Below are 27,865 nucleotides of genomic sequence, written 5' to 3' on the forward strand. Positions count from 1 at the left end.
TTTTGGGAACCTGGGTGTGAAAAGACTTTGCACTATTCTTATAACTTGTCAAATTAGTTTTTAGTTGAATGGAGATAAAGATGGTTGCTTCTCTCCCCACCCCCTCCCCCAGGGCTGGGAGGAGAAGTCTCCAGCAAAGGCTTTATCTTGGCCTGGGTTAAACCATCTCATCTAGCCTTACTCCCCATCAATGATGACCCCACTTGTTCTTACCCTCCTGTCCCCTGCGGCTTGAAATTTCCCTGCCCCACGTCTTTTCCCCAAGGCCCTGACAGCCTCTTCTGGCAACAGAAAATAGGTTGAAAGGCCAGGAATTAAAAGAATCCGTATCTCAGGCAGAGTGAGGACTGAAAAGGATCACCTTTATTTGTTCAGAGTTTCAGTCAGGGAGTTGTCTGCCACCTCAGCCCTTCACAAGCCCAAGCAAGTCAATTGGGTGGCACCACCTTCGAGGGCAGAGGGACCAAGGATGCTGAGAATTTGATTAGTGACCAATCTAAGGAACCCTCTTTGGGAAAGAGAAACCCTTCCAGTGGCCACCGTGACATATGATGTGCCGAGGCTGGATGCCCAGCTTGGGGTGGCAGACCCTCCCAATGAACCCTCTCTGTCCCCTTCTCCAGCATTCGTGGGATGACGACTTGCCCGCATCAAGTCTTAGTGGTAGGAAAGGAGCTGGCATCACCAGGGAGCCACGGAGTGAATCACTGTCTTGACTTAACCTTGTCTCTTCACGTCCTCCTGTGCCCACCTAGTCCCTCCCCAGTGGGGGAAAAATACCTAAACTATGAAAATCACCATCAAAAATAAGCACACACCCCATGGCCAGCAGCCCCACAGAGAGGCGTCCACTGTGCGCCAAACACCCTGACAGGACTGTCCCTGCTGCTTTATTCTTAGGGAGCAAACCTTGAAGCCCCCCAGCAGCAATATCAATGGGCGGAGGGGGTGAGTCAGGAAAAGAGCCAGTTGGCTCCCTGTACAACGCAGACTGAACCAACGTAACCAGCACACAAGGGCAGAGAAACTGTGCCGTATGTTCAAGATCAAGCAAAACTCCTTTATGGTGACTGAGCTCAAGATGGCAGCAGTTCCTGGGGCAGGGTGGGGAGGCGGGAGGAAACCTGCAGGGCGGATGGTAACGTTCTCTATCTTGATCGAGGTATTGGAGACATGGGCATAAATACTTGCCACTGAAGTGATGGGGACACTGAAGATCAGCACATGTGGCTTTATGCAAATGATTCCCCAGTTTCAAAAAGGGCAATGGAGGGGAAAGAGCAGCTATGAAGTTTGTCTGCAGCTACTACAAGAAGTGGGTGGCCCATAACCTCACTAAATTCTGTGCCTGTGAACACTTTCTGTTCCAACAGGGCCAACCAGTTCTCTTGGGGGGCTGGCAGCATACCCCAAGTCCCATAACACTTTGCAGCAAGCACTGAGCATACACCGTGAAAGGAAGGGAACGGAACAGGCTCGGGTGCCCCAGACGGTGCATTGTCTACACCCTGTCTACCTGACAAGACCCCGCTGCGCGGCCGCGTCTGACCGATTCCCTTGACCCCACAACAAAGACCCCCTTTGTTCCCTGGTTAATATCCTTAGCAGGTCTGTCTAGACTCACTGTGGCAGTAATTGTCCCGTGATATCACCAGGACCTGTGACCCGGCTCCTCCTCGCCCACGAGGGCAGGGAATGCTCCAGACACCCCGAGCCAAGGGTTCCCAGCCCTCAGCACCTACCTGGGCCTCCTAGGAAGAGACATGCAGCTGTTGTCCCACACCACCTGGCAGGGATGGGACACATAAAGAACATAGGCCCTCCTGTGAACAGTGCTAAGGAGCACCATCCTGAGGAAAGACGAAAAAGGGGGGGTCACCGCTCAGTTCCCACAACTCCCGCCTCTTGATGGGGCTGGTGGAAAAGAGTTCACTCTTTGTTGGGGAGCAAGTTCACTCACAGCATGAAGAAGGAAGGGGTGGAAGCAAAAGACAGACAGAGAGATGGAGACAGGGAAGGGAAGAGAGACAGAGATGAGACTCACAGAGAGGCCAAGAGAAATAGAGAGAGAGACAGAAGAGGAGGGACTGAGAAAGAAACAGAGATGGAGAGAGATGTAAAGGGGAGAGACACACCAATTGAGAGAGACAGACACAGACCCACAGAGAAGCCAAGGGAAACTGAAAGAGACAGAAAGGGGGGAGGGAGGAAGGGGGAGAAGAGGGAGAAGGAGAAGAGGGAGAGGGAGAGTGAGAGAGAGAGCGAGAGAGCAAGAGCACAAGAGAGAAGGGGAGAAACAGACGGGGAGAGAAATTAGTTGGTCTCTGAGAGAGGAGGGGTTCCTTCTACAGATGGCAACTTAGGCTTCTGAAAAATCAGTTAAGACAGGAAGTAACACTGCTCACTCCATTCAACCAAACCCACCCCCCACCCCCCAGGTGACGGATGTCAACTGCTCCTGCAACTCAAGTCTGGACCACACGGAACACACTTAAGGCCTATTTTCTTGAGGGATTGATTTGTCCCATCCAAAGGCTGCACTCTTTTCACAGGCAAATCTGTTCCATCCAGGGCAACTAAAAAGCACCCATGCAGCTCGGGCAACCGCTGGCAGATCTCACAGACACTGCACTGCGCAGAAGGCGCAGGACCTAGCGCAACTCCACTGACCCTGAGTCCAGAAGAGGCCAAGTAAGACTCACCTGCGGTGGCAATAAAGTCAGCAGGGAGATTTACAGGAGGTGGGGGTGGGGGAGAGGGAGCTAGCTAGGAGGGACACAAGGGGCTTCTGAAACAAGGAAGGATGGGAAGGGGCTGGAATGTTCTAGGTCCTGTTCCATCCACATGTGTGTAAATTTCCATGGAGTTTACATGAGAGCACGGATTCAGAGGCTGTCTGTGACACTCCAGGTTTTTTTTTAAGAAGGGTAAACAATCAAATCTTGGCAATTTGGCGTCTTTTTAGCTGGGAAATGGTGGAGAATCCTTTCTTGTTTCATAAACTTGAGGAAGAAAATGGAAAGTCTTCCAGAGGTGAGGTCTGGAGAGATGAGCAACTAAAACAGAAGGGGTATTTCCCCTCTGGCAGGCAGCAGGACGAAAAGCTGCCATCCCCCGCCATCCGAGTCCCAAAGCTCAGAGGGATTTCCAAAGATTGTTTAATTGATTTTTCTCCTATTTAGATGCAGATCATCGTGTCTGGGGCCCAGGAATTCAGACACACGGCTTTGTGTCCACTCAGCCCCGTGAAGGCTCTGGTCTGAAACTCGCACAAAGCCAGACACACACGTCTTCAGAAACACGCTGTTTCCTTTTTGTCTGGGGCTCCAGGGAGCGGGTGCGATGAGCAAAGCCTGGAACATGCTCCCATCTGCAGGGTCCCGGGGACCCTGTCCCTCTGTCCTACTTGCAAAGTGGAGTTAAAAAAAAAAAAAAAAAAAAAAAAGTGGCCAAGATGTTTGAGGTCTGGAGCAGGGGAAATAAAAAAAGGTGGGGAGAGGCCCAATTAGCAGTTGACCCATCAAGGTTTCTCCCAATTCAGGGCTCTGGAGTGGAAAACAGGCAATGCTTTAAATCAAGGAGCTAATGGGCTAGGATTAACTCGAGTTTGGCTCCGGTCTCTGCAGATCTGATTTATATAAGGAAAAACCGTTCTCTTTCTCTCTGCCTATTGTTCCCCAGTCTGTCCCTCCAAATGCCCCATCTGACAAAGACTGGAAGGCTCACGGGGTGACACCCCGCTCAGGACAACGGGAAAGGCGCCCCCACAATATGCAACCTTTTCCTCCCCCAGCCGCTGGGAGGTACCAGTGAGGGTCACTGTACCCTCTCTACAAGGTTACTACATCCCCCAATATCCCTGCCTGGTCACCCCCAAACCTGACTGAGGCATGGAATAATTCTGAGGCAATGCCACTACGGTTTTCTGGCTGTGTGACTTCAGATAACTTTCTCTGGGCCTCAGTTTCCTCTTCTGTAAAGTGGGTGCAGGAATAACTGCTCCTAACCACGCAGGGGTTGTTAGGAAAATTCACAGTGCTGGGCTGCAGAAAATGCTTGGTCTAGAGCAGTGCTCACCACACGGCAGCAATAGCGTTGCTATCTGGGAAGATGTGTACATCAGACTGAAATATTTCTCAGGAACTTCAGGAGCTGTTCTCGTTGTAGGTTCCTTCCTTTCTTTGGTGCCAAATATTTCCAGCAGGAGCCCAGCCCCAAGCCTGATTCCTACCCTCCGGATCCGAGTTACCTGGACTGCAATCCAGCTGGCATTCACAGTGTGCTCCCCAAAAGGACCAAACCCTGAAAAAACAGTAAAAGCATCATGTCACCGCACAGTGGCCCTTCCTAGCCTGCCCAGGGCCAGGCTGTTGCCTCCACCTGGGAGAACAGAGCAGGGAGCTGCAGGAGCAGCTGCCACCTGGGACAATGTCAGGGGCCTGTCCCTAGTTCTGGGGCAAACACAGTGGTGCTTCAGAGCTGCCCCCCTCCCACACACAAACACTTGCCTGCTCTTAACTGAAGCTGTGTGTCCTTTCCTTTCCTCATCTGTACCTGACTCTTGTGCCCGGCAAAAGGCCAGTGGTCTCCTTTTGCCCCAGAAAAGGCTAGCTTTGCTCCCTTCTCAACTTTCTCCATTGTGCTTGACCCAGTGCCTAATTATTTTATCACTGTCTTCCTTTGGGGCCTCTCCCCTATTCTGGAAATGCAAGGGGCTGGAGGCACTCCGTGAATCACCACCAAATGAAGAATGGTCCTTAAAGGATGCATGTGGGTGTCTCTCAGTCCAGGCTGTCTAGACACCACCCCACCACCCTCCTTTCCACTTGCTCACACTCCAGACCCATTTACAAACCGAGACAGTTGCCCAGAAATGTGCTAAGTGCTCTACATGTTCTGTGGCATTCAGTCTCACTGCACTGCCTTTCAGGCAACGGTGTTTCCTGGGCCCATTTTACAGAAGCGGGACTGAGGCCCAGAGAGGTGAAGCCAGCTGCCCAAGGTCACACAGCAAGAAGATGGAAGAGCTGGGATTCAAACCCAGACCTATGAATTCATGGCTTGCTTCCCTCTTCTCATCACTCTGTCACCCTGCCTAAAAAACAAACATCTCCAAGAGAGGCTGCCCAGGAAGCATGGGTCACTCCAGCTAGGCCGAGGGTCCCAAGTGGTGTCAGGCCCTGGGAGAGATGCTGTGCCCTATAACAGCAGGAACTGTCACTCCTCACACACACACACACACACACACACACACACACACACACAAGCTGAGTCAGGACCTCTCCACTCCCTTTCTCCTCCTGCATGGGCTGCTTAGCCACTTACAAACAGGGTGACTTGTGAGCCTCAGTTTCCCCCTCTGCAAAATAGAGACAGTTAAGATGTCATGAGCTCATTCAAGGAATATGCTCAGTAGGGTGGGTGCCTGCATAGTCAGCACTAGAGCGACAAAGAACCAGATACACGAGGGCTGCAGGGAGCGGTGACCCCCCCCACCAATTACACACACCTGTTAGTCAGGTGAGTGGTTTCTTCCATCTTCCTGGGAATTCCAGGACCAGTTCTACTCTCCCAGGCCACAGGACAGCTGTGTGAACCTCAGCTGCATATCCCACTCCGACCCCTCCAGACAGCGGATCAAAGAGACACACACGCACCCCCAGTCACACGCCTGGCGGAAGTTAACGCCCACGTGGCCACGAGGTGGAGTCTCCTCGAGGAGGAACAGTTAGTTTCGGGAGTTGGTGACAGCGGGGACCGGGGTCACCCACAAACAGCTCGGGAAGAAAAGATTTTGACCAAGACGATCCCTGGCCCAACCGGAGGGCGGCCGGGCATCCGAGGCCCCTCGAGCTCCACTTGGCCTGCCTCTCGGGAGCAGCTCCCCATTAGTGCAGGGCTCGGGGAGCAGTGGCTGGCAGGAGGTTCATCTGTCACCGGGGCACTTCCTGCCCGCAAATCGGCCTTTGTCCCCTGGGGCCGGGGGTGGGGACAGGCCCGACCAAGGAAGGGGCAGGAGGAGGAGTCCAGTCCAATCCACCGGCCGGACAGACGGAACAGGCAGGTGCCCGGAGGCTCACAGTGTCCACCCGGGGAAGGAAGGACGCCAGAGGGCCCTGCTCGGCGCGGGGCAGGCGACCAGACCCTCACGTCCCTACCCGCACGGACCCTGACACTAGAACCACAGGAGCGCCCCTTCACTTTCTACACCGCACGGACGGAGCTGGGCTCCTGCGGGTGATGACATCTTCCAAACCTGGCACGACTTCCAGCACCTGCCCGGCCCGGGCCACCGCGCCCCTCCGGGCCCCACCGTTCCGGGAGCCGCCCGCCCCGCCCCCGGCCGCCGCCATCAGCGCGTACCCGTCACTACCACCGCCTTCCGGGGCTGTTCCATGGCGCTCCGGCTGCACCTCAAACCCGCCTGAGTCCGAACTGGCGCGTCCTACGCCGCCGCCGCCCGGCCACGCCCAGGTCCCGCCCACGGTCCCGCCGCCCGGCCCTGGCCACACCCCCCGCCATGTTCACTCCCCCTGGTCCCGTCGCCCACCCCACCCGGGCCAGACTTCTCGGCGTGCGCGCCCCCGGGCCTGAGACGCAGGATGCGCGCCCCGAACCAGGTGCTCAATTCAGGAGCGCCGCCCCGCCCCCTTCCCCGGCCTCAGTTTCCCCACCTGTAAGTTGGGGACAGTTCGTCCCGTAGGGTGTGGCCACCTGAACTGAGTCAGGAGCTGAGGACAAGCCGGTCATTTATTCCGCAAGTGTTCATTTAGCGTCTGCTGTATGCCTACTGTCGGGAATTACCTGCCCCCCCCCCCCCCCCCCACACACACACACACACGCACTTCGTAAGAGCAAGGTTCCATTATTCACCTCATTTTACAGATGAGACACCTGAGGCACAGTTCAGAAGGCTGCTAAGCTGGAGCATCCTGGGATCACAGAAACGGCAAGAGGCCGAGCTGGGAAACGAAAACCTGGCACCCACAGTTGGGTGGTGCCAGAAGGTTCTCCGCAGGCTCCTCTGTTGCTAAGGAGACTGACGTGGCCTGGAGACCTTGGCCTCTCCTCCCTCCATCTTCCTACACTCTACCCACTCTGGCCCCAGCCGTCCTCCAAGAACCTAACACAATCCTACCTCGGAGCCTTTGCACTTGCTCTTCCCTCTGCCTGGAACACATCCTGCAAACCTACCTGTTTTCTCTCCTTCAGGGCTCAGCTGGAACGTGACCTTCTCCTAGGGCCCTCCCTGTCACCTTTTCCTAGGGGCCCCCCTTACCTCCCTGGCTGAAATTACCACCACCACCCCAACAGGTCCATCTCATTTCCTTATTTTATCCTCTTCATAACAGCGATCACTTTCAGAAATCATTCCTGGTCGGCACTGCTTTTCTCGTTTATTTCCCATTTTCGGTGACATAAGGGTTAGGACTTCTACGCCAAGGACATGTCTCCATTACAGCCGTGTCTCTGCATCCAGTATGAGCCTGGCACACAGTTGGTCCCCCACCAACATTCATCTGAGGCCAAAATTCTTCCAAAAACAGCCAGAAAAATAAAGCTGGAGTTTCTGGCCACATCCTCCGAAACAGGGCTGGATTTTGGACTTGGGTCACTGACATCTCATTCCAAGCAGCCTTGGCCCCTGATTAGCCAGTATGCTGATGAAGGCCCATATGCCTCTGGCCAGGGCCTCAGAATACCCAGGGCAGAAGTTTCTGGACTGCCCAGGAGCCGTTTGCAAGCTCAGACTGGAGGTCACACACTCAGCAGCTATTTTGGTCTCTGGCAGCTTCAGGTAGTATTCAGAAAATTCAGAGCGGGCCTGGGCTGGCTGTAGGAGCAAGACCCAAACCAAGGCCGAGAAGAGAACAGAATGAAAATCTCACCCAGAATCAGGTTTTATTGCTCAAACATGTAATAATAGTGTCTGGTGCAAAGTGCATGTGTTGCTAGAAGGCTGGGATGTGAAGAGAGGTAAGTCGTAGTGGGTTTCATTTTCCCCCATCCCACCAGAAAAAAGGGAGAAAACTGATAGCACTCAGAATCAGTGCTGGGGGGAGAAACTGAGTCCCAGGCTGCTGTCAAGAGTGACGGGGGTAAGGCTCGTGTTCACTGGTACCCAAACCACCCACAGATACTGTTCGAGTGTATCACTGGGTTTCTCTTTTTTTCATCTCCCAAAACTCTTGGAGGGACTATTCTTATCCCATTTTGCAAGTGAGGAAACTGAGGCCCAGAGCAGCTAAGACACTTGTCCCAGGTCACACATGGGAGGAGTCGGGATTTGGAGCAAGAGTGCTTGAGCACGTTCTTAGGGGAGGACAGCAGAGCCAAAACAATCCTGGCTGGAGCCGCCAAGATGTGTGTTCAAGGATTGGCTTCCAACATTGTAACCACTAATGTTGTTACATTAGTGTAACCACTAATGCAGTGTCTATGGTAGGTAAGATGAAGGGACAGAGAGGAAGATGGAGGACTCTTAAAAAAAATAAAAGCAAGATGGTTACACTGGAAAGCCAAGTGCAATAAAATGGTGCAGCTGCAGTGGAAAAAAGTTTGGCAGTTCCTCAAGAAGTTAAACATAGTTACCACAGGCCCCAGCAATTCCCCACGCCTAGGTATAAACCCAAAACAATTCAAAGTATTTTGTTCAAATACTTGTACGCAAATGTTCGTAACACTATTCACAATCACCCAAATGTAAAAATAAAATGTCCACCAAGGGATGAATGGATAAAATGTAGTCCATCCATACCATGGATTATTACTCAGCCATAAAAAGGAACAAAGTTCTGATACATGCTTGAGTGAACCTTGAAAACTCCTTGGGGAGTAAAGGAAACCAGTCACAAAAGGCCACATAGTGTATGATTCCATTTTTATGAAATGTCCACAACTGCAAATCCATAGAGACAGAAAGATTAGTGGTTGCCAGAGCTGGGGGAAGAGGAATGGGGAGCGACTGCTCATGGGGACCAGACTTCCTTTTGGGGTGATGAAATGCTCTGGAACTAGATAGAGGTGATAGTTGCAAAACATGGTGAATGTGTTTAATGCCACGTTTCAAAATGGTTTTAGTGTTGGACCAGCCCGGTGGCTCAGGTGGTTGGAGCTCCATGCTCCTAACTCCGAAGGCTGCCGGTTCGATTCCCACATGGGCCAGTGGGCTCTCAACCACAGGTTGCCAGTTCAATTCCTCAAGTCCCACAAGGGATGGTGGGCAGTGCCCCCTGCAACTAAGATTGAACGCGGTACCCTGAGCTGAGCTGCCACTGAGCTCCCTGATCGCTCAGTTGGTTGGAGCGCATCCTCTCAACCACAAGGTTGCCAGTTTGACTCCCGCAAGGGATGGTGGGCTGCGCCCCCTGCAACTAGCAACGGCAACTGGACCTGGAGCTGAGCTGCGCCCTCCACAACTAAAAAACTGAAAGGTCAACAACTTGAAGCTGAACAGCACCCTCCACAACTAAGATTGAAAGGACAACAACTTGACTTGGGAAAAAAAATCCTGGAAGTACACACTGTTCCCCAATAAAGTCCTGTTCCCCTTCCCCAATAAAAAATAAAATAATAAAATAAATAAATAAAATGGTTTAAGTATTAAGTTTTTTGTTACCTATGTATATTTTATCACAATTTTTAAAAAGCCAGTGTGGAAGAATTTATGGAATGAAAAACAAATGCAAAAGAAAGACAGAGGCACACAAATGTATTTGCAAAGGCAGCAAAAATCTCAGAAAGGAAGAGTAAGAAATTGATAACACGGGGGCGCTTTGGGGAGGGAACCAGGATGTGGGGAGGGAGGGTGAAAGTGGGGGTGGAAGGGAGATACCGCCAACATTTCTTGCACCATGTACATCAACTACTCAGAAATAAACGTACAGACACTTTCAAAAAAATCACCAGAGTTTTTTAAATTGTGGTAAAATATACATAACATAAAATGTACCATTTTTAAGTGTACAGTTCAGTGGTATTAAATACATTCACATTGTTCTGCAACCAACATTCAGAACTCTTTTTATCTTGCAAAAGTGAAACTGTCCCCATGAAACACTAACTCCCAACCCCCCTCCATCAGCCCCTGGCACCCACCCTTCTATTTTCTGTCTCTATGAATCTGACTATCGTAGGTTACTTACATAAGCGGAATCATGTAGTATTTGTCCTTTTGTGATTGGTTTAGTTCACACAGTATAATGTCCTCAAGATTCATTCATGTTGTAGCAAGTGCCAGAGTTTCCTTCCTTTTTAAGCCTGCAAAATATTCCATTGTATGGATGCACTACTTTTGTTTCTCCATCCATCCATCCATCCGAGGGCACTTGGGTTGCTTCCACCTTTTGGCTATTGTGAATAATGCTGCTATGAGCATTGATGTGCCAGTATCTTTTAGAGACCCTGCTTTCAGTTCTTTTGGCCACTCAACTTTTGTAACTTTTTTTGGAAATAGTTTAAAACTGATACAAAGTTGCAAAAAAGTAGTACAGTTTCCCTGAACCCTTAACTCTGCTTCCCCCAGTGACATGGTCTATCTTACTAACCACTGTCAAAACCAGGAAATTGACATTAAAACAATGTAATGGACTCAGGTACCACAGCTTCTTTCCCAGAGTTTAAAAAAAAGACATTTCATATGTAAAGAATTGTTCCTTTTACATTTTTTATGAATTTTCTTAGTGAGAGAATGGAGGGCGGCAAGTATGGTGTTTAGAGCCAGCTGGCCTGAGTTCCAATTCTGCCTGGCTCATCACATGGTGTGTGCTCTTAGATGAGTTATTTTCCCATTCCAAGCCTCAGTTTCCTCAACTGTAAAATGGGGATTAAATAGTGCTGCAAGCTTTTTATATTGGAATAAGTTCAGATCTACAGAAAACTTGCAAAGACAGTACAGAAACTCCCCTAGGCCCTTCACCCAGCTTCCCAGAATGAGAAGATCTTACCAGATGCATTTGTACAAGAAATTGACCCTGGTACATTGTTTTTAACCAACCTCCTGATGCTGTCTGGATGTCACCAGTTCTTCCACTCATGTCCTCTCCCTGTTCGAGTCATCACATCTCCCCATCCCTTTTTGTCTGGGATGGCTCTTAGGTCTTTCCTTGTTCATGATCGTAGTCTTGAAGAGAGCTGGCCAGGCGTTCTGCAGGATGCCCTCCATGCTGGTCTGTCTGATATTCCTGCCATAATTAGAATGGGGTTATGGGTGTTTGGGGAAGACCACAGAGGTGAGATGCCCTTCTCATCTCATATTATCAGGCAGGGATCCCTGATAGCCACGACTTATCACAAAGATGTAATCTGGATCACTTGGGTCAGGTGATGAGTCCTGGGGCTGCCATAACAAATGACCACAAACTTGGTGGCTTGAAACAACATAAATGGATTCTCTTAAAAGCTCAGGAGGGAAGAAGTCCAAACTCAAGTGTCAGCAGGGCCACATTCCCTCTGGGGACTCTAGGGGAGGATCTTTCATTGTCTCTTCCAGCTTCTGGGGGATCCTGGTGTTCCTCAGTGAGTGGTTGTATCACTCCAATCTCTGCTTCTGTCTTCTCTGTGTCTCAAATCTCCCTCTGCCTTTCTCTTAGAAGGACACCAGTCATTGGATTTTGGCTCTATCCTAAATCCCAGACATCTCATCTCATGGTCCTTAACTTAATTACATCTGAAAGGACTCTTTTTCCAAATAAGGTCACATTCACAGGTTCTGGGGGTTAGGACTTGGACATATCTTTAGGGGGTCACCCTCAACTCACTACATGTGGTATCTGCCAGGTGTCTCTACCATTTAAGTCTCTATCGAGTTACTTTTTTCCCCTTTATCTATTCTTTAGAAGTGAGTCACTACATCCATCTTTGAGGGGTTTGGGGGGAGGATTTACATATAATTTTTTTTAAGTGTGTTTTTCCAGGACCCATCAGCTCCAAGTCAAGTAGTTGTTTCAATCTCGTTGTGGAGGGCGCAGCTCACAGCGGCCCATGCAGGGATCAAACTGGCAACCTTGGTGTTATGAGCCCTGTACTGTAACCAACTGAGCTAACCGGCTGCCCCTATATATAATTTTTAATGAATGAAAAATATTCTGTCTAGTGGATGAACCATATTTTACTCAACCAGTCCACCACTGTCAGACCTTTATGTTCTTTCTGCTTTTTTAGAATTGGCAACATTGCTGCAAGGCCTTGGCAGAGTGGTTCCCTTCATTTGCAAGACCTCAGTATAAATTTTCAGAAAGGGCACGACAATTTTATGGGCTTTGAGAGATAATGCTAATTTTCCCCCCCACTTAAATGGAAATATATGTTAACTGGTTTCACCACAACCTTGCCCTATTTTTTTTCTTTTTAGTGAAGGGTAGGGTAGTTTTGTAAGTGTGATAGGTACATTAGTCCTCATTCTTTACATATCTGCTCAGAAATACAATTGAAACTGGAATTTAAAAAATAGTATTAGTACAAGGGATAGGGAAGGATAGGATTTATGAAGCATCAGATGCAACTGGATCCAGGATTAAACAGGGCCAAGACTCTGAGGTGGAGAGATGGCCATTTCTGTACCTGACTCACATTACCCCAGCTCTGCAATTCCAGCATCATCCCAGGGAAGCCTTCTGATTGGTTAAGCCTGGGTCATGTGTCCATGATGAGGGGGGAGGAGGAACTATGCTGACTGCCTCAAATAGTGGCCCATACAACCTCTCATGTTTTTAGCTCCTACAAGTCAGAATCCAGAAGGCCTAAGTGTGCAAATGAGCAATTACAATGTGGCACAAACTGGGTAATGATGAAAATCAGTGCAAGATACTGAAGTTCAAAGTATAAGAGAGGGAATGATTTGATTTGGGGGGTCAGCCATTGAAGAGTTCACGGAGTAGCTATGCGTTAGTGCAGGTTATGACACCTGCCAGAGACAGAGTCCAAACTCCAAGTGGATTAAGCAACAAAGGACAACTTCTTGGACTCATATAGGTGGAAAGTCAGATATAATGGTTTCAGGTATAGCTGGATCCAGGGGCTCAAACCATGCATCCCTGTCCACTGAGTAGCTCTTATGTATGTTGGATTCTTGTGTATGCTGGATCCTGATGGCACTGGGCTTACACTTTCTCACTTCTAAATCTAGTTCATTAAATAGGAATATCTCACTATTTCATCATCTCACTTTAAATGACCTCCATGGAAAGCACTCTTCTCCCTCCCAGCCCTCAGTATCCTTCTCAAGGGAGATTCTAATTAGCCCTGGTTGGTCACGTGCTATCAATTTAACCAATCACTACGGTCAGTGGGACAGAAAACTCTGATTGGCCTTCCCTACGTAGAAAGGGGTGACAAAAACCGCAGTTACCAGAATCCACCACAAGGGGTCACCCAAGCAGAGTTTTCAAGGATAAATAGGAGTTTGCCAGTTGGGCAAAAGGAAAAAGCCTCTGCACATAGAAAAGTTTAGAAAAGTCAGAAAGGGGTGAACCAGCACAAGATTTTCTTCCTACTTCCACCACCATATTAATGAGGGGACCTATCCTGTACCCAATTTCTGTTGTTTACATCAAGCGGCCTTTACCCTGGACAAACGAGCCTTGGCTGGTCATCCTCATCCCTCTAACCCAATTATCACATCACTGTTGGCCACTTACCAGCGTCCTGCACACATCCCAGGCCTTGCCTGCTTCCCTGGGAGCAGCCCTGAGCTGAGGACAGATGGGACTTAGAGAATAAATGCCCCCGCTGCCCTGACCACGGATGGGACCATGATGAAACATGAGTTCTTATGCTTCTCCCTGAGGCCCCCAGCTGGACCGACCCCCAGTTGCCTTTTGCACCACCTACCCATTGGTGCCGCCTGCAGGGATCCTTCCCTCCCTGTGTCAGGTCTTCACCCCCAATGGGGGTTTCCAGGAGTCACCCCCTATGTACACTTTGTGCCCTTGAGTCCTCATCTCAGGATCTGGCTTCTGGGGGAGGGAGCGACCCCAAACTAAGACAACTGTTGGTCCTGGGGTAATCGGTGCCTTGTACTTTATATGGGTCCCACATTTGATCAATCCACACAGTAACCCTGGTTATAAAGATATGTCCTAACATAACATGTAAGTTCTAAGTTCCGGTACCTGTGACTATGACCTTATTTGAAATAAGATCTTCGCAGATGTAATTAAGGATCTTGAGATGACATTATTCTGTATTTAGAGTGGGTCTATTAAGAGAAAGGACTGTCCTTATAATAGAAAGCAGAGGAAGATTTAGACAGACACAGACAACGCCATGTGAAGACAGACAGAGATTGGACTGATGTGTCTACAAGTCAAGGAACTACAAGAATTGCCAACAACTAGCAAAAGCCTATGACCATGGGCTGAATTGTCCCTCAGAACCTTCTATAGGAACTAACCCTGCTGACAATTTTGATTTCAGACTTCTGAATTAAGTTCTATTGTTTTAAGCCATCCCGTTTGAGATAATTTGTTACAGCAGTCCAAGAAAACTGATACATATGCCTATTTATTTTGTTTACTGTCTGTCTCCCCAAAGGGCTCCTAAGCCTGAGGAGGGCCAGCTTTGTCAGGTTTGTACACTTGTGTTTCTAAGAGCAGGCACATAGTAGGTGCTCAATAAATATTTATTGCACGCTTGTGCATTAAGTGCTTAGTATGTGCCGGACGCTGTCCGAAGTGCTTTCACATGGGTTAAATCGTCTCATCCTTACTGCAACCTTCTAGAGCAGACACTATCATTACATCCATTTTACAGAAGGGCAAACTAAGGCTCCGAGGAGCACAGTCTAGATTCCAACTTACCAAAAGACGTGCCTTAGACAGGGATCAACTACAATAATGAGAATCAGAAGAGTAGGAGCCCGAAGTTACTTCCTAATAACCATTAAGCCTCAGTTGCTACATTTGCAAATTGCAAAAAACAATCAGCTTTGCCCACAGCGCAGAGCCCAGAAGAGCTGTTTCACCTGCGCATGCGCCCTTACCCACAGGCTTTCTGCCTCGTTGCACGTTGCTCTGCCTCCCTTTTGCAGCACTCACTGCGGCACTTTACGGCTCTCCCCATATTCTCGGCAGAAACGCGGCCCGCACCGCCCCTTGTGCCTAGCAGGCCCCGCCCTACTCCTCGTGGATTAGTTGCCAGTCCCTTAAGCCCCGTGCTGACTGGCTCGTGTTGCTGCCACTCCATTTTAGCCTAGTGGCGCGCGGCGGTTCGGCTACTGGCGGGCGCGTGAGCGGCGGCGGCGTCGGAAGTGGCCGGCGTGCCCAGTCCCCGCCGATACCATGGTGAGGGCAGGACGACGGCAAGGTGTCGCCGGGAAGCAGGGGATGATGCGGCCATTGAAGGCTGTTGGGGCGGGCGCTGGGGCAGGAGCTACGCGGACCGAGCGTGCAATCCGGGCCTCGATTCCTGCCCCTCGGCCTGAGGCGGGGAAACTGAGGGCGGAGAGGGCGGGGTGGGGGGCTCTCTCAGGCACCCAGTCTCTGGGAACTTAGAGTTGGTATCAAGCATAGCGGCCTAGCCGCAGTCTTCCCATTTTGCAAACGGGGAAACTGAGGCCGGAAAGGGTGGGGCCCGGTGAATGCAGCAGAGTGAGTTTTCGGGCAGGGAAGTGTCCCCGAGCGCATCCTATCCAGTCTAATCTCATATGTTTGACAGCTGGAGCGCCAGCAAGTAGGGGCCCGCCTGAGTTCTCAAATTAAGCCAATTTGGGGGATTTCAGGGCTTGCAAGGCTCTTAGAATGTTAGCACAACCCCCTATGACTGTCGTTTTCAGGCTGAAAACAGACGCAGAGAGGGGGTTTGCTTCTCTGGATCACACAGCATGTCATTCATTCCAGTGGGAAAGGGGGCATTTTGAGCCAGGAGTGCACTAACTGCCCCCTTCCAGTTCACAGAAGGAAAACTTGTGGCCCTGACAGAAAGCCTCCAAGGCTAAACCGCTCACACATCGTGGAAGTTCTGGATCTAGGCCTGTGTGACCATGTCCCGGTGTGTAGACAAGGAAATGGAGGCCCCCACAGAGGGATTCAAAGTTGGGTCTCCTGGAATTGCGCCTGGCCAGTGAGCACTTGAGTCACTTTGACAGGGTTGCTGCATGTTTCTGAGAGCCAAGGGTTGGTGAGGTTTCCTGCTAGCTCCTGCTGGCTGGATCCCTCTGCTGGAAGGCAAAGTGGGCCTGAGGGACCGACTGGATGGAGCTTTGTTAAGCTCCATGGAGGCCAGATCTTTGTTTACCCCTGATAGAGTCCCAGAGTATAGAACAGAGCCTGTGCAAAGTACAGACTCATTTCTTTAACCTGAAGAGTGTCCACCAGTGGACAAGGCATGACACACCCTTCGTGTCCACCAGTGGACAAGACATGCTCACACAGCAGGGCGGGAAGCAGGGGTCGCGGTGTGAATGTGGGTGTGTGATCCTCGACAGTTTCCTGAATCGGGAGCCTCAGGAAACCTTTGGGTCTAGTCCTGGATTGAGCCAGACCTGAGAACCAGAACCCAGACCTTGTGAGAAAGCCCAGAGAAACGAATCCTCTTTCCTGAAGCTTTTCTGACTTTCCCAACTCCACCTGGTCCTGGTAAAGGTCCCATCTCCCCTGACCTGGGTGTCCGGCCCTCTCCTGTTTCCCTTGATCCCTTCATACATCTTCTTCCTCTTCCCCACCAAGTTTTAAGTTTTCAGGGATCCTCCCCTTCCTCTTTTCTGTCTCCCGCCCAGTTTGGGGATGATAGTATAGAAGATGGCAAGACATGGCCGCTGTTGCAGCTGTGGAGAGCTATCCGGATGCCACCTCTCCCGCCTCTCCTTTCCTTCTTTGTGGGGTGGGGCGAGCATCCCACCCACCCCATGTACCTCCCTAGGCAGTGCGTGCATTTCCCTCATGTATTTGTTCAGCAAATATTTACCGAGTCCCTCTCATGTGTGCGGCCTCATGCTGGGTGCTGGACAAAGTCCACACCTTTTGAGTTTTCCAGTCTAGCAGGAGGCGTGGTGTTTCAAGTCTAGCCAGGGAGACAAGTAAACAAGATAATTAGAGACGGGCTGCATCCTATAATGGAAACAGCAGAGGGTGGCCCAGGTGGAAACCTCATTCCTTCAATGAGGTTATGAGGACCGGGCCAAAGGAGGTGACATTTGAGGAACAAGCAGCCTGCGGAAGGGCAGTGTAGGAACAAAGGTTGGGCGGCAGGAATGGATGGGCTTGGTGTGTGAGGAGCAGCATACGCCTGTTTGCTGGAGCCTGGGCAGGCCTGGCCTGGGGAGTGCGTGCCAGGGAAGTCAGGGGAAGGGTGGGAGCAGGTGCTGGTGCCTTCTGCGTTTCAGATGTCCTCTCCGCTGCTTTCTGGATAGGGAATTGCCAGTGACAGCCAAGGAGGCCGTGGGTCCTCCAGGGCTGTGCTGCCAGTAGTTGGGATAAGGCGGAAGCCTGAGAGGCTGTCGCTAGCATAGAGATTGTGAATGCCATAAAAGGACGGCAGTGGGGCCCCTGCTGACAAGCATTAGCCTACTTTCACCGGCTTTACCAGGACCTGGCTCTGTGTCCTTGGGCCGCTCTCTCTACCTCTCTGCGCTGAGTCCATCTTCATTCTCACCTTCCAGGGCTAGCCTGACTCTGTGCCCTCTGTTCATGTGGGAGGAGGACCCGAGTGTCTCATCACCTTGGGCTTGATTCCCTCTGCCCAGGAAAGCCCAAAGTTTCTCCATAGTAAAAGGCGACCTGGGTGCATGGCCCTGCGTGCGGGTCTGAGCCTCCAGTTTTTCCTGTGCAGCCTAGGCGCCGAGGCACACAGGTGTACCCAAAGGAGAGGGCAGGAGCTGCAGTTTGGTCCTCGTTGGGGTCCCAGTCTGCCCACCCACCCACCCTCCTTGGAGCAGCTTCCTCTTCTCCACATGGCCCCTTCTTCCTCCTTATCTTGCCCTTCCAGGAAGCCAGTGCAGGAAGCAGGCTTGGGCCTGGTTTCCTATCAGCGCTGGACCTCCCCTGGTGACTTCTCAGGGAAGGCCTGTGGGAAATGGGACCTGCCCCCGCCCAACAAGCCGTTCATGGGGAACCACCCTGTAGGGGTTGAGGACCATTTCTGACCTCCACAAGGAGAGGCTTTCCAGTTCCACCCCGTGGAGAAACAGCTGGCCGGGATTGTGTCAGTAGTGCGAGGGCAGGGCAGGGCAGGGCACAGGGAAGCTTCATTCCTCCCTCAGGCAGTTTCCCAGCTGTGGGGCCCTCGGTTCAGAACCTGCATCTGATCGTGCTGAATGGGCTGCCCTTGGACCCTGGACCTAAGCACTGCCACCTGAGTCATCCTTCCGGAGAACCAGCCGCACTTCCAGTGTACAGGTCATGATTTGTGTTCCCAAAATGAGAAGAGCTGATTTTTTTTCCAGTTATACCACGTTTGTTATAAAAAGAAAATTCAGTCATGATGGAAAAGAAATATCTTGAAAGCCCACCTTATCTGGGTGAACTTTAAAAGATTCCATTCTTTATCGGCCATCTCTTGGAATAACCACAGACTTTTTCTAGAATATTTCTTCCCCTCCCCCAGTGAATTGCTGTCTTTGAAAACCCAGCTGCAATGTGGCCTGCTCAGATTGGGGTGGACTCCCCATGGTGCCTGGCTGAGTCACTCTTGGTCCCAGCGGGACTGCCGACAGATGGGGTCAGAACAGGCTCTGTTGCTTACTAGCTCTAGCGCGGGACAACAACCTCAGTCTCTAAGCCTCAGTATCCCCATCTGTAAAGTGTGACGATAACCACATACGATGCTGGAAATAGCCCTGGAGCTTTCCGACCTGGAGCATCTCAGACGTCCATTGAGTACAACTCAGCTGCACAGGGACCTGTACTCTGATGCTCTTAATCAGCATGGTGGGCATGTAAGATGGTGGGGCACACCTCCCCTGTCAGGCGTGTGGAATATGTACAGCGTGAGTTAGAAAGCAATGCCGAACGGGTAGCCCCAGGACCAGGTGGCAGCTGCCTCGGGCAGGAGAGGTGGCGTTTGAGATATTCTTTCCTAAACTGCGATGCAGGTGTGTATCCTGGAGTTTGACAGAGTGAGGGTGAGGCACGGGCACTCCTGCACCACCACCACCACCATCTCGGGTGCCATCATGGGACGCTGCCTAGAGGCCAGGGCTCCCAGGCATCGATGAAACAGACGAATCATGTGCCCTTGTTTGCCTTTCAGCTCCCGTTGTCACTGCTAAAGACAGCTCAGAATCACCCCATGGTGAGTATGTGCAGTCGGGGACAGCGAGTTTCAGTGGGGACCAGCCTCAGCACAGGGACGGGGACACTGGGCGAAGGGTGAGGTAGGTGCCTCCAGCCAAACCTGCTTCCCGCCTGTCCACGAAGCAGCAGCTTGTTCTCTTCCCTCCCACATGGGTCAGGGCCAGCGTCATTGCTGCTGCTTACAAAAGTAATCTGTGCTTATTAAAAATGTCAAACGTGACAGAGACTTAGAGTGGAAGCCCCCTGCATTCATCTTCCCAGCAACTTAACTAATTCTGTGATATATGTGTGTATAAACGTGAATGTGATTTTTTAAAGCACAGATGGGAATCATATGATGCATGTTATTTCCTAAACTACCTTTGTCCTTCACAGTACAGTGTAGTATTTCTCAACGTTCTGTGTTCTTTCTTTTTGTTCACTGTAATTCAAATACCATACAGTTCAACCTTTTAAAGTGAATGATTCTGTGGCATTTAGAACGTTGACAATGTTGTACAACCAGCGCCTCTATCTAGATCCAGAACATTTGCATCACCCCAAAAAGAGACCTGTCCCCATTATCAGTCCCTCCTCCCCCTCCCCCAGCCCCTGACAGTCACCAATCTTTCTTGTCTCTATGGAGTTGTCTGTTCTGGGCATTTCATGTGAATGGGATCATACAACATTGTGGCCTATGTGTCTTGCTTCATCCACATTGTAGCACGTGTCAGAGCTTCACTTCTTTTTATGGTTGAATAATAGCCCCCCGTGTGGAAGGACCACAGTATGTTTATCCGTTCACCAGTTGATGGGACTTTTGGGTAGTTTCTACCTTTTGGCTATTTGACGATTTGGCTGCTGTGAACACATATATATGCATTTTTGCGTGGATGTATGCCTTCATTTCTCTTCAGCAGATACCTGAGTTCTTTTTCACATCTCCATCTTTGTTGTTTGTTTGGGGGTTTATTTCCCACAAAAGAAAAAATGGTTGAATCGGAGAAACTCTCCAATGCCCAGCAAAGTGTGCAGATAAAGCAGAACATGTCCCTGTAAGACAGGCCCCTCAGCGCTGCATGCCATGGCCTCTGAGTCCAGGGGGGAGTTGGGTGGCGGTCACCTGGCTCTTAGGGGCAGGGCTGCCCCTCCCTTGGGGCCCTTGGCTGACTCGGGGACTGTTTCTCTCCAGTTGGTGGAGCTTAAAAATGGGGAGACGTACAACGGGCACCTGGTAAGCTGCGACAACTGGATGAACATCAACTTGCGTGAGGTGATCTGCACGTCCAGGGTGAGTGCTCTGCGACAGTCTGCGCCCAGGCCCTGGGGCCACCGGGTGGGGCTGGGGGGCAGGCGGAGTGGGTGCCGCATGACCGGCAGTGCGCACTGGGATTGGGGGCTTACAGAGCCTCCACGTCCTCACCTCCAGATGCGGTAAGTACCCTGCCCTGGGCCTTTGGGAGGAGGAGGGGGCTTTCTCTGCTTAGCACAGGCCATGCTACCAAGGTTGGGGCCTGAGGGACTCAGCTGGGTGTGGAGGGGCAGTGCCAAGAGACAGGGCTCCAAATCCCCCAGTGCCCTGGACTTTGTACCTGGGTGAGGACTTTGCACCTGTGGGGATGCTGCCTGGGCCCCTGCCCCTGCTGCCACCCCTGACCAGGAAGGACTCAGGCCTGGGGGGCTGCTTCTGGCTACAAGTCGCTGCTGGAGAGGTGGGGGGTAGAGCCTCCAGGCCAGGCTGGGCCATGGTGGAGTGGTCATGGGGTGTCCAGGCCACCAGGGGGCGAGGGTGGCCCCAAGAACCAGCAGGCTTGTTTACCTCCAGAGGCCTGAAACCAGGAAGTAGAGGGCCAGAAGCACCACTGGGCCGGCCAGGGCTGGGGGATGGTCCCTGGGGTCACGTGCTGGGATGACCCCAGAACCACGATGGTGAAGGCGGTGGTGGAGACAGGGCTTCCTTCTGCTAATGTGCCCGGGGCACGTAAATGTCCTTCCACCTGGACTCCATTCTTCCCAGGTTACAGGGGAGGAAGCTGTGGGGGCCCAGCCAGGGTGGGGCAGTGTCATGCGGGAGACCCTGCTCGCTGCGCCATTTGTCGTGCTGGGAGGCCTGCGGGGTCTCTGGTCCCGCTCCCCTCATAACGCAGGATATGGTGAGGCCAAAAAGGAACACCCATGGAGCCATAGGTAGGGGAGTCATACCACTACGGTCTCACTGGAGGCTGGGTTCACTGGACGTGCGACCTGCTGTCTGTTTTGTCTGCAACCCACCGATGACTCTCTTTCACTCTCCTCCACTCCTCGGCTCTCCTTTGTAGCCGCAGCAGTTATATTAGTGGCTAATGGCTCAATGGCTACAGCTGACGGCCAACCAGCCCCAGCTGATGGCCATCTACTACCCGAGCCAGCACCCCTCCACGTGAGGCCGAGAGCCTGTAAACTACTTTCTGGGGCTCTGCCCCCACAGGCAGTGTGCCCCTGGGACTCGCCATGCCACAGTGCCCCCGCCCATCCTTGGGGAGGGTTCACACCCAGATAGGCAGTCAGGTGGCCATGACCCCTCCCCTCCCCTACATGGCTCTATAACCTGCTGCTTGTAATGGTATGTCGTGGGGCTTCCACACCAGTCTGCTAGAAGCCCCCTCCTGGTGTCCACGCTGCACCCCTGGCAGCCAGTGTCTGGGAGGCTCCACCGGGGCCTTGTAGCAGGCAGTGCCTCAGTGATAGCCTTGCACGTGTCCTTGTACACGTGGCCAGCAGGTGTGCATCCACTTCTGGGACCTAGAACCAACCGCCAGGCTTGGGGTGATGTTGGTTGGGCTTCCACAGTCAGCTGAGCCCGGACACTTGGCTCCCCTGGGCAGTCCCCTCTGACCAGGCGGTTGGGAGAGCCTGGGGTGAGGTTCAAACTCTTGGGCAGAGTGTGGCAGGATCCAGAGACCCCGGGGGCTGAGACCTCAGGGGGAGCCCCAGCTGGGAAGCGCTAAACTACTGCCACAGAAAGCACAGTGAGCCCTGGTTCCCGCGGGGAGCGGATAAGCTGGGCCCAACCTGTCCTTGGCTGGGGGAAAACCAAACAAGGAGCAGCCAGCCCCAGCCCTGGCCTCGAGCTTCCACAGAATCCTTCTGTTTCTGTCTGGCTGTACTTTGTATCCCCACAGACTTGGCCTCTTGCCCACCCTTTCTGGGAAAGGAATGCCGGGGTCTCTCAGGGTTCCTGTGTGGGCTGGGGGCTCGTGCGCGTTCATGAGAAGAATTGGACCTTGAAAGTTCTGTGCGACTTGCTGAGTGCCTCTGCTGGGCCAGAATAGGCAAATGTCATGTAGGAAGACCAGGGGTTTCAGGAAGGCTGGGAGGCAAGGCCTGTCAAGGGCCAGACTTAGCTGGACCAGGAAAGGCAGGAACAGTGTATGCAAAATGCTGGAGGCAGGAATCCCTCGGTGTGTGTTGCAGAAAGCTCCATCTGGAAGGCGAGTCGGGGCCCGAGAGAGGGCAGCCAGGGTGGGATTGGATCTCAGGGCCTTGGGAGCCACACTGAGGAGTTTGGAGCTGGTCTTTGAGCCAAGGGGGCCCTGATTGGGTTCTAAGCAGGGAGAGGTCTTGGTCTGATTTCTAAGGGTGCGGGGGTAGGAGAAAGCTGCCCAGGCTTCTGGCACTGGGCAACAGGGGTAGGGCTGGGAAACAAATTTGATGGAAAAGGCCCTGGGCTCCTGCCCAAGGGCAGCAGGAGGGACATAGGGGGAAGGCCTTGTGCTGGTCCCAGGCTATGGGGGGGAGGCGGTCTGTCCTAGAAACCAGGACCTCAGGATTGTGACTTTGCAAGCCTCCCTGTCTCTCCAGCCTTAATTAGCTCCCCTGAAAACTGGCATTTTGGGGAGCTGCCCCTGGCGAGCCCTAGACCTGCCTCCCCACCCCAGTCCTGGCCCTCTTCACCCATCACACAGCGTCTCTATCCTGTGTCCTATGCCCAGCTCAGATCCTGCCAGGAGAGAGTTTCATGAATGAGTCAGGGCATGTAGAGAAGGCTCCAGAAGGTGAAAGCTAGGGGCAGGAACAAGGAAGAGCTGGGTGGGCTGTGGCTGCAACTGGTGCATGGGGCAGCCCCCCACTCTGGGCTTTGGGCTGCAGGTAACAAACCCCATCCCTCACTGGAGGACAAGCCAAGCCAAGGAGGCCATCTCCCCCAGAGCCCTGCTGCCCTTCCTTCTGTGCCGTGGGTGCCGAGTGTCTTTCAGGACCCTGCTAGGGGGCAGCCCCTCCATGCATCGTATCTGGGACTGTGAAGTTGGCAGAGTGCAGGGGTGATGCCAGGTGCAAGCGTCCTGGGACCGCCCTGGCCATGTGCCCCCACCCCATAGGGACCACCACAGATCTGATACCTGTCTCTGACACAGGACGGGGACAAGTTCTGGCGGATGCCCGAGTGCTACATCCGGGGCAGCACCATCAAGTACCTGCGCATCCCCGACGAAATCATCGACATGGTCAAGGAAGAGGTGGTGGCCAAGGGCCGCGGGCGCGGTGGCCTGCAGCAGCAGAAGCAGCAGAAGGGCCGAGGCATGGGGGGTGCCGGGCGAGGTAGGCAACACACACACACACACACACACACACACGTGCACACACGGGTGGCTGGATCACATGGCATCCATCCCAGCCAACTGTTGACATTCTTGACCAGTGCCATCACGGTGCCTTGGGCCTGGCTCTGAGCCCCCAACACACACAGAGCCAGGGGGCGGTGACTCACAGTGCTCCTCTGTGGAGTGGCTGTTGCTGCTGCCTGTCCCCACCCCAGCCCCCAGCCCCAGGTCCTGGCGGAGTCTTTGGTGCCCCCTCAGCACTGGGTCTAGCCCAGCATACTGACCTGGCGCCTATGGAGACCTGGGCCTCAAGCCCCCATCTAGATGCCTGCCTGTGTCTCTGGATGTGGCACCTCCCTGAGCCTCAGTTTCCCCTCTGTACAGAGGGTCCTGCAGGGCCTGCCTCACCAAGCTGCTGGCTAGGACCCCAGCTCAGAGCCTGGGACAGGACCCTTCCCCTTCCATGACTCCTCAATACAAAGCCAAGGTCGCGCCTTTTGGACAGACTACCCCACAACCCCAAGATGATAACTCTGGCAGAAAATGAAATCTGTGCAGTCAGCTGGGGGCTGAGCCCAGACGCCATCTATAAACCCCACCTCCCCAGTCAATCTCCTGTTCTTGGAGTGGCCTGGCTTTGTCCCTTCTGTCTTTGGGGGCCTCCTGAGTGCCAGGCCTGGAGCCAGCCAGGCTCACGTGACAGTCAGGAGGAAGCCACAGGGAAGAAGATGGGAGGGCACTCCAGGCAGAGGGTTGACCGGGCCTGGGGATGAGTGAGGCCCCGGGATCTCAGGGCCTATGTGGTACCCGAGGGCCAGGCTCTTCACACTGAGGGGCACCACTGCTGACCGAGAGCTGCAGGGAGGGTCGGCGAGGTGGCCTGCTCAAGTCACTGCAGAGAGGCTCCAGGGCCCTGAGTGGCAGGTGGAAATCTCCCAGAAGCCTCTTTGGCAAAGCTGTTCTTGACCCATGAGAGGTCAGGTGGGGCGGCCTCTGCCAGAATTGGTCTCTGTCCCCACAGGTGGTGCTGGAGCGAGGGAGGTCCTGGGTCCCCATTGCAGACCTCAGCCTCCAAGTTGAGGGCCTCTACCTCACCCCTGCTCAGAGTTGTCCCTAACAAAAACAGTACCCATTACACAATAACTCTCCTAGGAAGCCTGCCCCAAGCCCCAGTGTGACTTGTGGCTGACCTTCGTCCTCCCTCAAACCCCTTGCACCCTGGGGAAGCCTGGTCCTGTTTGTCACACTGAGAACATTCTGGAGCACCTCCCATGCCCAGCCCTGGTCAGATGCTCTACGCAAGGTTCTCAGCCTTCCCTCCCCACTTTACAGAGGGGGTTGCTGAGGCTCAGAAGGGTTAGATGACCCTGGAGCCCGGCTTCCCTGCAGCCCCTACTTCTCTCCTGCAGGTGTGTTTGGCGGCCGGGGCCGAGGCGGGATCCCGGGCACGGGCCGAGGTCAGCCAGAAAAGAAGCCAGGCAGGCAGGCGGGCAAGCAATGAACCAGCCCTGCGTCCCCCAAGACTGAGTGGCGAGAGGCCGCGTGGCTGCTCCAGTCCACAGTCTGTCCAGAATGGAAAGAAGAAGCAGGTGTTCGTGGGACCACCCTACACACACACCTGTGCATCTGTGTATTTTGTGATCCTCTTTATGTAAAGTTTTTTGTTTGGGGAGTTTTTTTAGCCAGCATGGCTATACCTGGAAGTGTTATTTGGTGTTTTGGCTTTTGTGAAGTTTCAGTCAAAGGCTCTGTGTGTTAATGCCTCTTTAGAGCCCTGACCCTTCTGTTAGGGGTCATGTTCCAAACAGGTTTCTTTTGCATCGTGTGTTGGATCCCTGTGTGGTTTTTATTAGGTTGGTGCAAAAGTAATTGCGTTTTAAAAGGTTAAAAATAATTGCAAAACCCGCAATTACTTTTGCACCAACCTAATACTTTTACGCTGTTTACACTGAGATTGACAGCCCAGGGAGTTTTTTGAAACATGGGCCCAAGATTGCCTTTTGAAAACAAATCTGGACAGATGTGCGTCTCAGAAGCTGTTCAGGGGATGTGGTTGGGCCTTGCCCCTTCACCTCCTCTCTCCCTCTGTGGGTTAACAAAAATAAAAGCAAACACAACCGACAAACTTAAAATCCAAAATTCTTTTTGAGCCACTAGGCTCATGTAGTATATGGTGTCGTTGGAAAGTCACTGCCTCGTAAGAACGTTTCCTTTCGAAGGCTGCATAAATAAGGATGTCAGTTTACTTAGGTAAGGTGAGCTCAGGTCAGCATGGCTGGGAAGAGGGGTGCCCCAGGTTTGTCTGTAAACCCCTCCCCTCTTTGTAGAGAGAGTGGGTGCTGTGAGAGGTGGGGGTGGAGCCAGGAGGCCCAGCCTTGCCACCTGCATCCCGCCCTGTGTTGCAAGCATCATTCACACCAGAGTTCACCCAGATAGACAGGTGGCCGCGAGGAATGTGCGAGGGAGGTTTTCTTGAGCTTCTTCCTCCACATTGCTGGAGACATGGGACTGCACTTGAGCAAAAGGCTTCCAGGGTCATCCGCTTCAGACCGATTTCCCTTTAGCGAGTGCAGGGACCCCCCCAGGGACAGCCCGGTGCTGGGAAGGGGAGCACTGGCCAGTTCCTGTGGGTGAGGGTTCTAATTGTCACTGTGTCGAGGCCTGTTTTGAGGGGTGAGTGGAAGAAAAGACCTAGTTGCCCTGAGAACTCCACTGTCGGATCTGCAACGTGCTAGCGAGCCCAGTCTCGTCTCCAAGGTCTCTGCATTTCATATTTCTTCACCTGATCTCAAGAATGTGGTCTCCCCCCTCCCCCATTGCTTCTTCCTGGTCGCACCCCTCCCGAGACCCGCTGCTGTGCCTGAATCCTTGTCTAATAACAAAACAGCACTTTGGCCTGTGTTGGGGATAGGGTGTGGGGACTAGGAGTTCTGGCAAGCCAAGGCCCCCGAAATTCACCTCCCTCATCAGAGATGTGGGCGGTGGCCCCTGGCAGTGTGGGCTTGAAGAGGCAAGAAGTGAAGGACAGATGAGAAAAGAGGAGCCATTTGCAGCAACCCCCCATCAGCCCGCTGCAGGGGCCCATAAAGGTCTGGGGGCTGGGCCCCCCGCCACAGGTGGTAGCTGGCAGGGCTTCAATGAAATGGTGGCTCTGGGGTTAGGTGTCCCACTGGCTGCAAGAGGAAGTCCCTTGGAGGCCCACCCCTTCCTGCTCCTGGTGGTTTGTTTTTTTCTCCCTGGCTTGGCTGTGGACCTAGAGCCACCAAAAGCCCCAGCGCCCTTCAAAGTTTAGGGTCGTGGGGGTCTGTCTCTGCGCGGCACTCACCCTCAGGCTGCCCCAAACCTGTGTGTAATCTTGGCTGCCCGTTGCGCCCTGACCTTTCCAGTGGGCAGCCCGGCTAGCTGCCCTGTTCCCTCCTCACTCCTGACATGAGCTGCCGCTCTGGCCCAACTGCTTAGGTGCCTGGGCTTCCTGAAGTCTCCCTCCTGAGCTGGCTGTCAGAACAGACTTGTCTTAGTCTTCCTGGTTGGTTCTAAGAAACCAGCCTCAGCCTCTCATCAAGAAGAGAAACCAAAAGTACGGGGCCTCGATCTTTCTGTCCTCCTGATGGCCTCTCAGTGGGGTTTGCACCCTCTCAACTGACAGTACAGGCCCTCGACTGTGACAGTGACCGCCTCCCCCTGCAGTTTGTGCCTGCTGGCCATCAATCAGGGAGCCCCATGTGCCTAGGTGTGACTTAGCCTGGGCCCCAGCTAGCAGGGCCTTGGGGCCCAGAGCCCATTTCTGGGTCATGGACCCCACAAGGAACCGAGTGGGGAGGTCTCTTGCTTTTCTTCATCACCCCTGCGTGCACACACCTCCATGCCATTTCTCCTCCTCCAGCAGGCTCTGAAGCTGGGCTGTCTGGGAAGCCCTTCCCTGAGCCTACCACCCCCACCTCCTCCAGGTGTTTTGGCTTTTGTGAAGTTTCAGTCGAAGGCTCTGTGTGTTAATGCCTCTTTAGAGCCCTGACCAGGTGACATGATGGCAGGTGTCCTTCCCACCCTCCAGCTGGACTCGGGCCCAGCACATTCTGA

General features: G+C 52.9%; 2 protein-coding genes across 8 annotated transcripts in view; one reads left to right on the forward strand and one right to left on the reverse strand.

Moving 5' to 3' along the window:
- PGPEP1 (pyroglutamyl-peptidase I) overlaps positions 1–6,485 on the reverse strand; it is a 28,798-nt gene extending 22,313 nt beyond the window's left edge. The window contains exons 1-2 of one of the 5 annotated variants that reach the window (XM_019736864.3): positions 6,364–6,485; positions 4,250–4,302 (exon numbers count right to left, since the gene is read on the reverse strand). In XM_019736864.3, the coding sequence (XP_019592423.1) occupies positions 4,250–4,302; positions 6,364–6,397 (87 nt within the window). In that variant the 5' untranslated portion in view covers positions 6,398–6,485. The remainder of the gene's footprint in view (positions 1–4,249; positions 4,303–6,363) is intronic. The other 4 variants (XM_074337878.2, XM_019736866.3, XM_019736865.3 and 1 more) reach the window with 4 other exon arrangements.
- Positions 6,486–15,188: 8,703 nt separating this feature from the next.
- Positions 15,189–25,913, forward strand: LSM4 (LSM4 homolog, U6 small nuclear RNA and mRNA degradation associated). 3 transcript variants are annotated; one of them, XM_019737013.3, is made up of 5 exons: positions 15,189–15,281; positions 19,186–19,227; positions 20,401–20,499; positions 23,603–23,786; positions 25,198–25,913. In XM_019737013.3, exons 1-5 carry the CDS (start codon positions 15,279–15,281, stop codon positions 25,287–25,289), a joined length of 420 nt encoding a protein of 139 aa, XP_019592572.1. In that variant the 5' UTR covers positions 15,189–15,278; the 3' UTR covers positions 25,290–25,913. The 3 variants fall into 3 exon arrangements, with proteins under 3 accessions (XP_019592572.1, XP_019592573.1, XP_074193982.1); XM_019737014.3 differs by lacking the exon at positions 15,189–15,281 and adding an exon at positions 17,052–17,174; XM_074337881.2 differs by lacking the exon at positions 15,189–15,281 and adding an exon at positions 17,089–17,124.
- The last annotated feature ends 1,952 nt before the right edge of the window (positions 25,914–27,865 follow it).

This window comes from Rhinolophus sinicus, chromosome 15, assembly GCF_057876585.1.
Source record: "Rhinolophus sinicus isolate RSI-liver-muscle chromosome 15, RSI-T2T, whole genome shotgun sequence".
Lineage (NCBI taxonomy): Eukaryota > Metazoa > Chordata > Mammalia > Chiroptera > Rhinolophidae > Rhinolophus > Rhinolophus sinicus.